General features: G+C 41.5%; 2 protein-coding genes across 5 annotated transcripts; one reads left to right on the top strand and one right to left on the bottom strand.

Annotated features, from left to right (window-relative positions):
* Positions 1-36: 36 nt before the first annotated feature.
* Positions 37-3,639, bottom strand: LOC135550020 (centromere protein N-like). The gene is made up of 10 exons (XM_064980451.1): positions 3,368-3,639; positions 2,920-2,965; positions 2,758-2,817; positions 2,519-2,592; positions 2,201-2,374; positions 1,984-2,085; positions 1,793-1,847; positions 1,544-1,653; positions 1,326-1,449; positions 37-336 (listed from the first exon to the last, which is right to left on the bottom strand). The coding sequence occupies exons 1-10, from the start codon at positions 3,536-3,538 to the stop codon at positions 248-250; spliced, it is 1,005 nt and encodes a 334-aa protein (XP_064836523.1). The 5' UTR covers positions 3,539-3,639; the 3' UTR covers positions 37-247.
* A 518-nt stretch (positions 3,640-4,157) lies between these two features.
* On the top strand, positions 4,158-11,711 carry LOC135550029 (COX assembly mitochondrial protein 2 homolog). 4 transcript variants are annotated; one of them, XM_064980464.1, is made up of 5 exons: positions 4,158-4,541; positions 4,988-5,054; positions 5,200-5,270; positions 11,024-11,095; positions 11,229-11,711. In XM_064980464.1, exons 2-5 carry the CDS (start codon positions 5,018-5,020, stop codon positions 11,310-11,312), a joined length of 264 nt encoding a protein of 87 aa, XP_064836536.1. In that variant the 5' UTR covers positions 4,158-4,541; positions 4,988-5,017; the 3' UTR covers positions 11,313-11,711. The 4 variants fall into 4 exon arrangements, with proteins under 4 accessions (XP_064836536.1, XP_064836544.1, XP_064836552.1 ...); XM_064980472.1 differs by having other exon boundaries at positions 4,158-4,492; XM_064980480.1 differs by lacking the exon at positions 4,988-5,054 and having other exon boundaries at positions 5,159-5,270.
* The last annotated feature ends 1,317 nt before the right edge of the window (positions 11,712-13,028 follow it).

The following is a 13,028-nucleotide window of genomic DNA, read 5'->3' on the forward strand; positions in this document are numbered from 1 at the left end:
TTGCTGTACACTTCTCAAGTAACACAAAGTAAAAAATCCATACAATAACATTTATTACGAGTACAGATTGTAGTATATTAATTGAGAAACAATACAAGATGATTCTTATTAACACCTGGGTGAAGGACAGAGTGAATGGGTAAACAAAGGTGTTCTAAAAGATGTATGTTAAACCCCATAAAATGTTAACACATTCAATACAAAATATACACGACTTGTTCTGGTAGTTCTTATAGTTACATTTGATTTAAACTCCTTTGTCTGTGATAACAAAATAGTTTCTCCCTTTCTGTGTGATGGATGAAAGAAGAGGGGTGACTGGGGTTGACGCCATACCTGTAAAACACAAGCAATTACGGAGGGGATTCATTTTTATCCACCCTGTTCACAGGGTAGGCCGATTTGGCACATGGTTAAAAGTGATTGCATTCGTTTTTTAAATCTGTGAGTCTTCCCTGGCATGAGCTGGGTGCCTCGCACGAAACAAAAGTGATATAACACATGGAGTAATGAGTTAAGATTTCATGTTCACCTGCACAACTGTTTGCTATTGATATATCACTATCTACTGTCCAAAAGAAAGCTAGTTTGAACATACATTTTATGGAAAATACGTTATGTTCTGAATGATCCATCATGCTGCCATGTTGACAATATGACCAGGTTGAGCATATTACTGTTCAATTTGAGCAGGGTACTCCGACCACCGGTTTTAGCCAGCAACCCCAGTTCAGTCTAATCGAATCCACTCATTTATTAGCAGACCCTCTGAAAAGCATCACTCAGCACATCTGTCTGGAGAATGAGATGGACACAGTAAAAGTCTGTCATTGTTCCTCTGCCCCCTTGTGGCCATGGACAGAATTGAATAAAGAAGTGGAGCCATATATGAGCAGTTAACTAACTATAACCACATCAAATAAAACGTTATAATGCTGAGCATCACCTGGAAGACGTGACTTCTAAACCTGTATGGAACAAAGTGCAGAGAGAGAGCTATTGTTCATAATTTGTTGTCTCTGCAGCTCTAATGGGGCACGGCGAGTGGCGCTGCAGGCACTGCATCTCAGTGTGGAGGCGTGGTTCGATTCCAGGCTGTATCACAACCGTCCATGATTGGGAGTCCCATAGGGCGGCGCACAATTGGCCCAGAGTTGTAAGGGTTTTTGGCTGGGGTAGGCCGTCATTGTAAATAAAAGATTGTTCTTAACTGACTTGCCAAGTTAAATAGATATTTAAAAAACTAGAAGATGTGGCTCTTACCATTGACAGAGATTAAAGGGGATATTAAACAAAGCCCAGCCCCAGACATATAGATACTGTACCTGAGGACACACAGTGCCTGAGTGACTCTAGGAGGTTGGTGCTGGCAAACTCCACCACTCCTCTGAAGTGCTCTTCTCTGCCTGTCAACGTTTTGTTAGAGTTATCTCGGAACTTGGTCTCCAGCTGAGAAGAGAGCAGAATACATAGTCACACACAGCATAGCAGGCACACGAGGAGAAAGCTTTTTGTAAACAACCCATAGTTCAACTTCTTGCACCTTGTAGACAGCTTTTTGCAGTTGAGGTAGTGTCCCATCGCCGAAGGCCTCACAGGCCATCTGAAGACGGTTCTCTGTATTCTCAGCCTGTTCGTTCTCTATATTGGGGTCTAAAATTAGAAAATAGAATGTCAGTGAAACATAAACTAAGTCAATATTTTATTGATATCTAATTAGTTGTGGTTGTCACCATGATTATGTTCATGTATACATTACAATTGTATTTTATAAGCAGACAACAAAACATACTTCTAGGGACAGGATTCTTTCCCTGAAGAGGTTTTGGATGTTTGGTGGGGAACACCTATGAATGAAGGAAAAGGTACAGAACACAGAATCTCTATAGTTGGTTCTATAGGCTTTCCTTGTTATCAGTAAGCAGTGGGATGGTCATGACAAAGGCTTTTATATGGCCCGTAGGGGACAGGGCCAAGGCCTACCTGTTGGTACTGCCTCATCAGTAGGTCTCTGATGGCGATGAGGTTCCGTCCACTGAGGTGAGCGTCCTTCATAGAGCCATATCTGGTGGCCAGAACCAAGGCCTGTATGACAGAACCCAGTCTGTTAAACAGGCGATAGAGACCATAGAAACTGAATTCAAAGCACTGCAATATGACATTATGAATCCCCCCAGGACAATTTAGAAAGCATCCTTGCCTGGTTTAAAAGAGGCTTATGCTTTGAAGTTAAGCCGGTCACAAAGACATAAGGGGTCTGAAGATGGTGGACAACATATGTTGGTTTAAGGTGGTTAGGCTTTGTGAAGTTGTCCCCCCAGGCAACACGTATCCAAATGGCCTCATCTGTGTGTTTCTTTATTTTAATAGACACCTTGGAAGGAAAGACAAACACAGGCATTGACAGAGATGGCACACGCAAACACAGCAATTGAGGGACATTACAAGCCAATGTCCATTTTAATGAATGTAAGTTGTCTTTTCTACCAAGCATATAAAAGCTGGAAATCATACATACATGGCTGATGAGCTCTGTGAGGTTGGCCTTGAACTGTTCCTTGAACTGTGTCAGTTCAATGGATGGTGCATCCTCTGGGAAGAAAAATATACTTGAAATTAACAGTAATGCTGATTAGGATACCTTTAATACCTTGGAACTCTAATATTGATTAAGGTCCACTTTCAAAAGGAACTTTGAGTGTCAGTGAAAGCACCAGATACTAAATGTTGAGCAAGGTATTAGAGACTTTCATTTACCCTCTGCATCAAGGAGCTGGAAGCCATGCCACATTCCCTGGTTTGGATTCTCAATGATATCTGGAAAGCATTGGCGAAATGTATTATCTATTACTGACAACTAAGTAGACCATTAGCTACTGAGGGGGGAATTAGTTAATTCACACTGTCAGTAACACTTACAGATCATTTCGAGTTCTGTGATGTGTTTCACTGTCAAGCCCTTCTCCTGGGAAAGATACAAGTAGAGTGTATCAGAAAGGTTGAAAGTATAACAAAAAATGTTGATTACACTTAGCCCACGATGAACTGCTAAGGTGAGCTAGTGTAACCGATGTGAAATGGCGAGCTAGTTAGCGGTGGTGAGCGCAAATAGCGTTTCATTTGGTGACGTCACTCGCTCTGAGACCTGAAGTCGTTGTTGGCTTTTGTGGAGCGATGCTTCCTGCGTGTCAGTTGTCTGTGTGCAGAGGGTCCCTGGTTCGAGCCCGGGTAGGGGCGAGGGAACGGACTAAAGTTAAACTGTCACACTATATTAAGTGAACAAGTTAGCTAAAGAGAAATCACATCCATCACAAGAAAGCTACTTAGATAGGTAACATTAACTATATAATCAAGCAGCTACATCTACCTCACAGAGAGCCAGTAGATGTTCCGTCAACACCCATTTTGGTTGTGTGAAGTCCAACGAATGCAGGTCTTCATTTGATAGATGAGCCCACTTGCCAAGCATTGTCTGGAGCATTTGATTCGGGATTCGTCGTATCAGACGTTGTAATATACGCTTTGTAGAGTCATCCATGCTTAAAATGTTTTTTTTTTTTAACCAAGTAAACTCTTAAAACGCATTAGATAGTGAGCTAACAGCAGACACGCAAATACAAAACAAACCGCCGAACGAGAGTCAACCAATCGGAATTATTTGGTGGGTCGCACTTCCTGTTTCGTCATTTCCCCCGCAAATAACGTTTACCACATATTCACATGCTTTAGAGATGTTTAGAGGTTAAATGGGGTTTAATATTGTGCTAAATTATACTACAAATGTGTAAAAACAAAATAAATAGAAAACTGAGATCTGGGATTTTGTTTCGTAAAAATGTATTCTTCTTTCCACTGCCACATGCGATGGCGCCGTCTGCTGGAGAGGCATAGATGCACAGTGTTTAGGATTAATTACATTTGATGATATATCTATAATGCATACATACTATAATCGTACATAAATATGTAATAAAATGTGTTTTATGTTCCAGTCGTGCAATGACTGGAGATATTTGTTGTGTGCCCGTTGATGGAGTGCCCGCCCACATGTGATCAACAATTAATGTGATTGGTCCACCATCCAACGGTAGCAGGTGTTGATTTGCTACTGTAATGTCAATCAGGTTATAATTTTCCACAGAGTTTACTGTCTTTGCTGTTACGAAAGAGTGAGAGACGTGTAGCTAGCTAGCATGTTACCAGCATGTCCTCCTTTTATCAAATACATTACTAGGTTTACAATTTAATGCTATGTCAGAATTGTTAAACACATTTTCAAGCTTTGTACAGTAGCTAGTTAGATGTAAATACATCGACAGTAACCTGGCAGTAATAGGAGTTAAAACAAGGGGTTGAAAGAACGTTGCATTTGCCCTTAAGTGGTATTTCTCGCTACTAGGCATTGGCAGCTAGCTACATTTGGTCAACTTGCTATCTACGATATATTCTATTCCTGGAAGATAGATATCTCAATGATATCCAAACTGAACTGGTAATATCTTTATTCGACTAGCTACCTTATTCGATTCACAGCTTTTAAGGTAATTCCAGTTTATTTTGGTAGCTACCGTACTAGCTACCAGTTTGAGTTGCACTGTAGCTAGAACAGTCTGTAACTAACTAGCGTCATTTAATTTCACATCGTGGCCCCTTTGCTGCATACACATTGAGTCTATTTCAACCGGTCTCTGAATATGTAACAAAGTCCATCTCCATACAACCACAACTTTATGACTGTTTATAACAACGCTGCCAACTGCTAGCCTACTTGTTACAGTAGAGGCTGAAATCACTTTTCGGCAATCACAGCTTTGAGATTAATCAGGATGAAAGGATGGGCTTGTATGACAATTGCCACTCCTCATTGTGTCTGGTACTCTGTCCTTCATTAACCCACACAGGCAATGCTATCCATGTCTTTACCTAGACTTGTATTAGTTTTAACCTGCCCACCTGTGGTTTACACCTGCTTTCTCTTTCATTGCAGGTAAGTGTAAACAGAAAACGGATCATCCCCATGAGTTTGCAGGATGGAGAGGGACTGGGTGGATGGAGTATCCTTTAGAGTAGACACACATTGCAGAAACCCAAATAGTCAAATAGTAATTTTCAGCATACATTGTAGTCACAAACATGGTTGGTATTGTTTGTCTTCCAGTATTGTTGGAGTGGTAAGCCCTTAACTCAGAATGCACTCTGATCTGTCGCCTCACCTGCACACGGATGAGTGCAACATACTGATAAACCTGCTGAAGCAGTGCCACACGGAGGTAAGATATTGTATACTTGCCTGAGAACCATAGACTGGGTCATTACAAGTCATTTCAGCAAGCCTTTACACCCACCATCTCAGATTGTTCAGAAATCGTTTCTAACCAGATAAGATTAGCATTCCTGAAACATTATTTTGTTGAAATTTATTTTGATTTCTGAGAAACTAAGCTCATTGATTGGTCCTGAATTGGCCCTTTAAATGTATAAGATTGACATAATATTCAACAAATATAGTACCCAACATCCGATTTGAATCAAACGTCTTTCTACCATTGCATAAGGCATAAGGAATCCAAGAAAAGGGTCAAAAGCCACACCCCAGGCCAATCCCACCCCAACAACCAGTATACAGTATCAGTTTTCTGTGTCTCAGAAGTAGTATGGAGCTGTGGCTTGGACTATTGCTTCTTCACCCTTTGTATTGTATTCTCTGGAAATCAGGTGGTGGTTTTTCCCCGTTTAGAGAAGTTATCAATTGAATAATTATTTACCATAAATTAGTGTGAAAGTACCAGGTTTCCCCCACTAGATGTCATGGTTCCTGCTACTGCCACCACACACTTATCCATTTTGCTGGTCTCTTGTGGTTCTTATCAAAGGCCCAGTGCAGTCAAATACGTGATTATCCTGTGTTTTATTTATATTTCCAATTAAATAATGATGATAAGGAAATGAAAATAATGATCATCATGCCCTTTTAGTGTAATATTTCAGCTTGTTTTGGCGGTATGGAGTTTTAAAAAAAAGTTCCAAAACTCTCTGCCAGTAACAGCAAGTTTTCAGGTGTGTGTGTGGCGGGGGGGTCTAAGTGTCCCCCTCCCCACTTAGACCACTTCCAGGCAGTCCTAGCTAAATTCTTGCTTGAGAAGTTGCTTTTTGCTAAGAAGCTATTTTTGTTTCATTTGACAATTTTAATGGAAAACAAACACAGTAAGTTGCTTAATTGGTACCCAGAAGTTATTTGATATTGATGTAAAAAAAAATGACTGCATTGGGACCTTTAAGTTATTAACGTTTGTTTATCCCATGTGTAACTCTGTGTTGTTTTTGTCGCACTGCTTTGCTTTATCTTGGCCAGGTCGCAGTTGTAAATGAGAACTTATTCTCAACTGGCCTACCTGGTTAAATACAGTGCCTTGCGAAAGTATTCGGCCCCCTTGAACTTTGCGACCTTTTGCCACATTTCAGGCTTCAAACATAAAGATATAAAACTGTATTTTTTTGTGAAGAATCAACAACAAGTGGGACACAATCATGAAGTGGAACGACATTTTTTGGATATTTCAAACTTTTTTAACAAATCAAAAACTGAAAAATTTGGCGTGCAAAATTATTCAGCCCCCTTAAGTTAATACTTTGTAGCGCCACCTTTTGCTGCGATTACAGCTGTAAGTCGCTTGGGGTATGTATCTATCAGTTTTGCACATTGAGAGACTGAAATTTTTTCCCATTCCTCCTTGCAAAACAGCTCGAGCTCAGTGAGGTTGGATGGAGAGCATTTGTGAAAAGCAGTTTTCAGTTCTTTCCACAGATTCTCGATTGGATTCAGGTCTGGACTTTGACTTGGCCATTCTAACACCTGGATATGTTTATTTTTGAACCATTCCATTGTAGATTTTGCTTTATGTTTTGGATCATTGTCTTGTTGGAAGACAAATCTCCATCCCAGTCTCAGGTCTTTTGCAGACTCCATTAGGTTCTCTTCCAGAATGGTCCTGTATTTGGCTCCATCCATCTTCCCATCAATTTTAACCATCTTCCCTGTCCCTGCTGAAGAAAAGCAGGCCCAAACCATGATGCTGCCACCACCATGTTTGACAGTGGGTATGGTTTGTTCAGGGTGATGAGCTGTGTTGCTTTTACGCCAAACATAACGTTTTGCATTGTTGCTAAAAAGTTACATTTTGGTTTCATCTGACCAGAGCACCTTCTTCCACATGTTTGGTGTATCTTTAAGAAATGGCTTTCTTCTTGCCACTCTTCCATAAAGGCCAGATTTGTGCAATATACGACTGATTGTTGTCCTATGGACAGAGTCTCCCACCTCAGCTGTAGATCTCTGCAGTTCATCCAGAGTGATCATGGGCCTCTTGGCTGCATCTCTGATCAATCTTCTCCTTGTATGAGCTGAAAGTTTAGAGGGACAGCCAGGTCTTGGTAGATTTGCAGTGGTCTGATACTCCTTCCATTTCAATATTATCGCTTGCACAGTGCTCCTTGGGATGTTTAAAGCTTAGGAAATCGTTTTGTATCCAAATCCGGCTTTAAACTTCTTCACAACAGTATCTCGGACCTGCCTGGTGTGTTCCTTGTTCTTCATGATGCTCTCTGCGCTTTTAACGAACCTCTGAGACTATCACAGTGCAGGTGCATTTATACGGAGACTTGATTACACACAGGTGGATTGTATTTATCATCATTAGTCATTTAGGTCAACATTGGATAATTCAGAGATCCTCACTGAACTTCTGGAGAGAGTTTGCTGCACTGAAAGTAAAGGGGCTGAATAATTTTGCACGCCCAATTTTTCAGTTTTTGATTTGTTAAAAAAGTTTGAAATATCCAATAAATGTCGTTCCACTTCATGATTGTGTCCCACTTGTTGTTGATTCTTCACAAAAAAATAGTTTTATATCTTTATGTTTGAAGCCTGAAATGTGGCAAAAGGTTGCAAAGTTCAAGCGGGCCGAATACTTTCGCAAGGCACTGTAAAGGTGAAATATAAAAATTGATCACAACTTTTTCTTTGAAACTTAGGGTTGAAAACCAATAACTTTTGCTCATGTTGAAAATAAATAGTGTGGTCAAGCCAGTCCTTCATGAAAGCAATTCAGTTTGTTGTTCTTTTAACAACCTATTGCTTCAACCCAACTCAAGTCAAATGTATTTATATAGCTCTTCTTACATCAGCTGATATCTCAAAGTGCTGTACAGAAACCCAGCCTAAAACCCCAAACAGCAAGCAACGCAGGTGTAGAAGCACGGTGGCTTCACGGTGGTAAACTCCCTAGAAAGGCCAAAACCTAGAGAGGAACCAGGCTATGAGGGTTGGCCAGTCCTCTTCTGGCTGGGCCGGGTGGAGATTATAACAGAACATGGCCAAGATTTTCAAATGTTCATAGATGACCAGCATGGTCAAATAATAGTAATCACAGTAATTGTCGAGGGTGCAGCAAGTCAGCACCTCAGGAGTAAATGTCAGTTGGCTTTTCATAGCCGATCATTAAGAGTATCTCTACCGCTCCTGCTGTCTCTAGAGATTTGAAAACAGCAGGTCTGGGACAGGTAGCACGTCCAGTGAACAGGTCAGGGTTCCATAGCCGCAGGCAGAACAGTTGAAACTGGAGCAGCAGCACGGCCAGGTGGACTGGGGACAGCAAGGAGTCATCATGCCAGGTCGTCCTGAGGCATGGCCCTAGGGCTCTGGTCTTCCGAGAGAGAGAAAGAAAGAGAGAATTAGAGAGAGCATACTTAAATTCATACAGGATACCGGATAAGACAGGAGAAGTACTCCAGATATAACAGACTGACACTCGCCCCCCGACACATAAACTACTGCAGCATAAATACTGGAGGCTAAGACAGGAGGGGTCAGGAGACTCTCCATGAATAGTCCAACAAATGGCAGCTTTCTGAGAGGGCTATCCGTATGTCGCAATTACCATATGAACACTTTTCCTACAAGTCCAAAACTTGGGCTAGTAACTAAAATGTTATGACAACCCTCATAAAATAATACAATTATAAACCATTGCACGGTATTCCATGTTTTTCAATAAAATTATTAGAAAATATCTCTGTATGTAGTGTGATTAGTGACATGTACCATTAAACCCAACCCAATACCATTGCCAATGCAAAAACACTATACAGTGTGTGTTTGGGACTCTTACCATTGAAACAGTTAGAACTGCTATAGCCTAATGGTTTGCTTGTTCGCCAGGAATGGCCTAACTAGCCCAGACCTTTTTTGAAGGGAATAAATCACACACACAGAGGTGCCAATTCTTGGACACAAATTAAGCCTAAGAGAAGGACAAACGGAATTGCTTTCATGGAGGACTGGCTTTAATTGTGAGGATGACCATACACTTTATTTCCATCATGAGCAAAAGATATTGGTTTTCTACCCAAAGTTGCAAAGAAAACGTTGTGATATTGAATAAACACAAGAGACACAATAAACACAAGAGACCAGCAAAATGGATAAAAGGTTGTGGTGGCAGTAGCAGAAACAGCGGCATCTAGTAGCCAAAACCTGGTACTTTCACACTAATTTATGGTAAATAACATCACAGGGAATACATTACAAAGGATGAAGAAGCAATACTCCCAAGCAGCAGCTCCATACTACTTGTCAGACATTTTATTTTTATTTGACCTTTATTTAACTAGGCAAGTCAGTTAAGAACAACTTGTTATTTTGAATGACTGTCTAGGAACAGTGGGTTAACTGCCTTGTTCAGGGGCAGAACGACATATTTTTACCTTGTCAGCTCAGGGATTCAATCTTGCAACCTTTCGGTTACTCGTCCAACGCTCTAACCTCTAGGCTACCTGCCCCATAGAGTACTGTATCCTAGTTGTTGGGGTGGGATTGGTGTGGAGGTCTGGGTGGCTTTTGATAATTTTGTTGGATTTCTCATGCTAGGAAGAATTATGGTCCAAATCAGAAGTTAGGTATTATACTGAAAAAAAATATAAAAACGCAACAATTTCAACGATTTTACAGTTACAGTTCATATAAGGAAATCATTCAATTGAAATAAATTAATTGGGCCCTGATCTATGTATTTCACATGACTTGGCAGGGGCACAGCCATGGTTGCCACACCCACTGGGGAGCCAGGCCCAGCCAATCAGAATTAATTTTTATTACAGACAGAAATACTCCTGTTTCATCAGCTGGATGGCTGGTTTCAGACGATGCCGCTGGCGAAGAAGCCTGGGATGGTGTGGTTACACGTGGTCTGCGTTTGTGAGGCTGGTTTGACATACTACCAAATTCTCTGAAATGACATTGGAGGCAGCTTATGGTAGAGAAATGAAGATTGAATTCTCTGGCAACATCTTTGGTGGACATTCCTGCAACCTGCATGCCAATTGCACATAGCTTCAAAACTTGACATCTGTGGCATTGTGTTGTGTGACAAAACTTCACATTTTAGTGGTCTTTTATTGTCCCCAGCACAAGGTACAACTGTGTAATGATCATACTGTTTAATCAGCTTCTTGATATGCAACACCTGTCAGGTGGATGGATTATCATGCCTAAGGAGAAATTCTCACTAACAGGGATGTAAACAAATTTGTTCAAAAATACGCTTTTTATGCATATGGATATTTCAGTGATCTTTTATTTCACCTCATGAAACATGGGACCACCACTTTACACCTTGCGTTTATATTTTTGTTCAGTATATATTTATTAAAGATTATATGAATCCTATAAATCAATTACCTTAATTTCTCAGCGATCAAATTTTATTTCAACAAAGTAATGTTTCAGGAGTGTTAATATAATATGTTTAACTACAGAAACAATTTCAGAACAATCTAAGATGGTGGGTGTAAAAATCCTATTTTTTGTGCTTTTTGAGTTGGAACGACTCAACAGCGTCTAAGAACATGTCCCACATAGACCTCCACCTGAAAGATCTACTGTATTGCTCTACACTGTAGATGTTCTAAACTAATGTGAAGCTACACTCTTACCCGTCAAAAACATGTTGTAATGTCTCATCCTCAGCACAATGTCAAGAAATTCTTTGGCCATTGCAATGATATGGACCGTGCCATGAGAGCTTGTTTGAAGGACGAGGTGAGGACTACCAGCAATTTGGTTTTAATTCACAAGGGATGCCTCACCAGATGACTACTATTGTCATATTTCATTGATGGGAGCACTTCGGTATTTTCAACAATGTGTGTGTGTTTCTCTTTCTGACCAACAGCGAATTGCAAAGAGGGAGAAAAGCAAACAACATGCTAAAGAGATGAGACAGAGGCTGAAAGACGGCCCTAAGGAAGACTTCTGAATGGCAGTAGACTGAGCCGATGCTCTAGGAAGGGCCACAGGAACTGGGTATTGGAGGACTTAGGACTTACTGGGGCCTACCATGAGAAGCCTACCCTACTGCCTGGACATCTGGCCACAAGAGGTCTCTCATAATGTCGGTTTCAGTATGTGTGTTGAATAGTGTTGGGTGGATTGTCATAGACAGTGGTTGATGATCATTTCGCTACTCAGGGATCAGAGCTCATATGGGGGGGTCTGTTTCGAGGACTGCTACCCAACCCCCTGCAATCATGGTTGATTGCATATTTAAAGTACTTAACAAAATAATTGCTTTAAATTGTCTGCGTTTCTGACTGGGGAATGGCAATGATGATTGAACACTGGATTTCTATTGAATAAAGTGTATCAAAACACAGAATTGCCTTGTTGTTTTCATATGGGTAGTCAGCAGATTCTTTACTTATATGTGAAAGCTCCAAGCTCACAGAACATTTCATTCATTTACAAATGTGTCAGTGCCATATTCACAGCCTTAGTCTGTTAAGGCTAGGGCTGATTTCAAGGTTTTACTGCTAACCTACAAAGCATTACATGGTCTTGTTCCTACATATCTTTCCAATTTGGTCCTGCCGTACATACCTACACGTACTCTACGGTCACAAGACCCATTCCTCCTTACTGTCCCTATAATTTCTAAGCAAGCAGCTGGAAGCAGGGCTTTCTCCTATTGAGCTCCATTTTTATGGAATGGTCTGTATCCATGTGAGAGACGCAGACTCGGTCTCGAATTTTAAGTCTTTATTGAAGGCTCATCTCTTCAGTAGGTCCTATGATTGAGTGTAGTCTGGCCCAGGGGTGTGAAGGTGAATGGAAAGGCACTGGAGCGACAAACCACCCTTGCTGTCTCTGCCTGGCCAGTTCCCCTCTCTCCACTGGGATTCTCTGCATCTAACCCTATTACGGAGGCTGAGTCACTGGCTTACTGGTGCTCTTCCATGCCATCCCTAGGAGGGGTGCGTCACTTGAGTGGCTTAAGTCACTGACGTGATCTTCCTGTCCGGGTTGGCGCCCCCTCGGGTTCGTGCCGTGGTGGAGATTTTTGTGGGCTGTACTTGGCCTTGTCTCAGGGTAGTAGGTTGGTGGTTGAAGATATCCCATAGTGGTGTGGGGGCTGTGCTTTGGAAAAGTTGGTGGGGTTATATCCTGCCTGTTTGGCCCTGTCCGGAGGTATCGTCAGACACGGTCACAGTGCCTTCCGACTCCTCCAGTCTCAGCTTCCAGTATTTATCCTGCAATAGTTTGTGTCGGGGGGCTAGGGTCAGTCTGTTATATCTGGAGTATTTCTCCTGTCTTATGCAGTGTCCTATGTGAATTTAAGTATGCTCCCTCTAATTCTCTCTCTTCTCTCGGAGGACCTGAGTCTTAGTACCATGCCTCAGAACTACCTGGCCTGATGACTCCTTGCTGTCCCCAGTCCATCAGGTCATGCTGCTGCTCCGTTTCAACTGTTCTGCTTGCAGCTATGGAACATTGACCTGTTCACTGGACGTGCTACCTTGTCCCAGACCTTCTGTTTTGGACTCTCTCTCTACCGCACCTGCTGTCTCTAACTCTGAATGATCGGCTATGAAATCCAACTGAAATTTACTGAGGTGCTGACCTGTTGCACCCTCAACAACCACTGTGATTATTATTTGACCCTGCTGGTCATCTATGAACATTTGAACATCTTGGC

Source organism: Oncorhynchus masou, chromosome 1, assembly GCF_036934945.1.
Source record: "Oncorhynchus masou masou isolate Uvic2021 chromosome 1, UVic_Omas_1.1, whole genome shotgun sequence".
Classification (NCBI taxonomy): domain Eukaryota; kingdom Metazoa; phylum Chordata; class Actinopteri; order Salmoniformes; family Salmonidae; genus Oncorhynchus; species Oncorhynchus masou.

Bases quoted from the DNA above. Each gene is read 5' to 3' on its own strand.
- LOC135550029 (XM_064980464.1), top strand. From the start codon at position 5,018: ATGAGTTTGCAGGATGGAGAGGGACTGGGTGGATGGA. The intron at 5,055-5,199 runs GTATCCTTTAGA...GAATGCACTCTG, and splicing joins AGAGGGACTGGGTGGATGGA to ATCTGTCGCCTCACCTGCAC. The intron at 11,096-11,228 runs GTGAGGACTACC...TCTGACCAACAG, and splicing joins GAGCTTGTTTGAAGGACGAG to CGAATTGCAAAGAGGGAGAA.
- LOC135550020 (XM_064980451.1), bottom strand. From the start codon at position 3,538: ATGGATGACTCTACAAAGCGTATATTACAACGTCTGATACGACGAATC. The intron at 1,848-1,983 runs GTAGGCCTTGGC...CTTCATTCATAG, and splicing joins TGATGAGGCAGTACCAACAG to GTGTTCCCCACCAAACATCC. The intron at 337-1,325 runs GTACAGTATCTA...TGTGTTTTACAG, and splicing joins CAGGCACTGTGTGTCCTCAG to GTATGGCGTCAACCCCAGTC.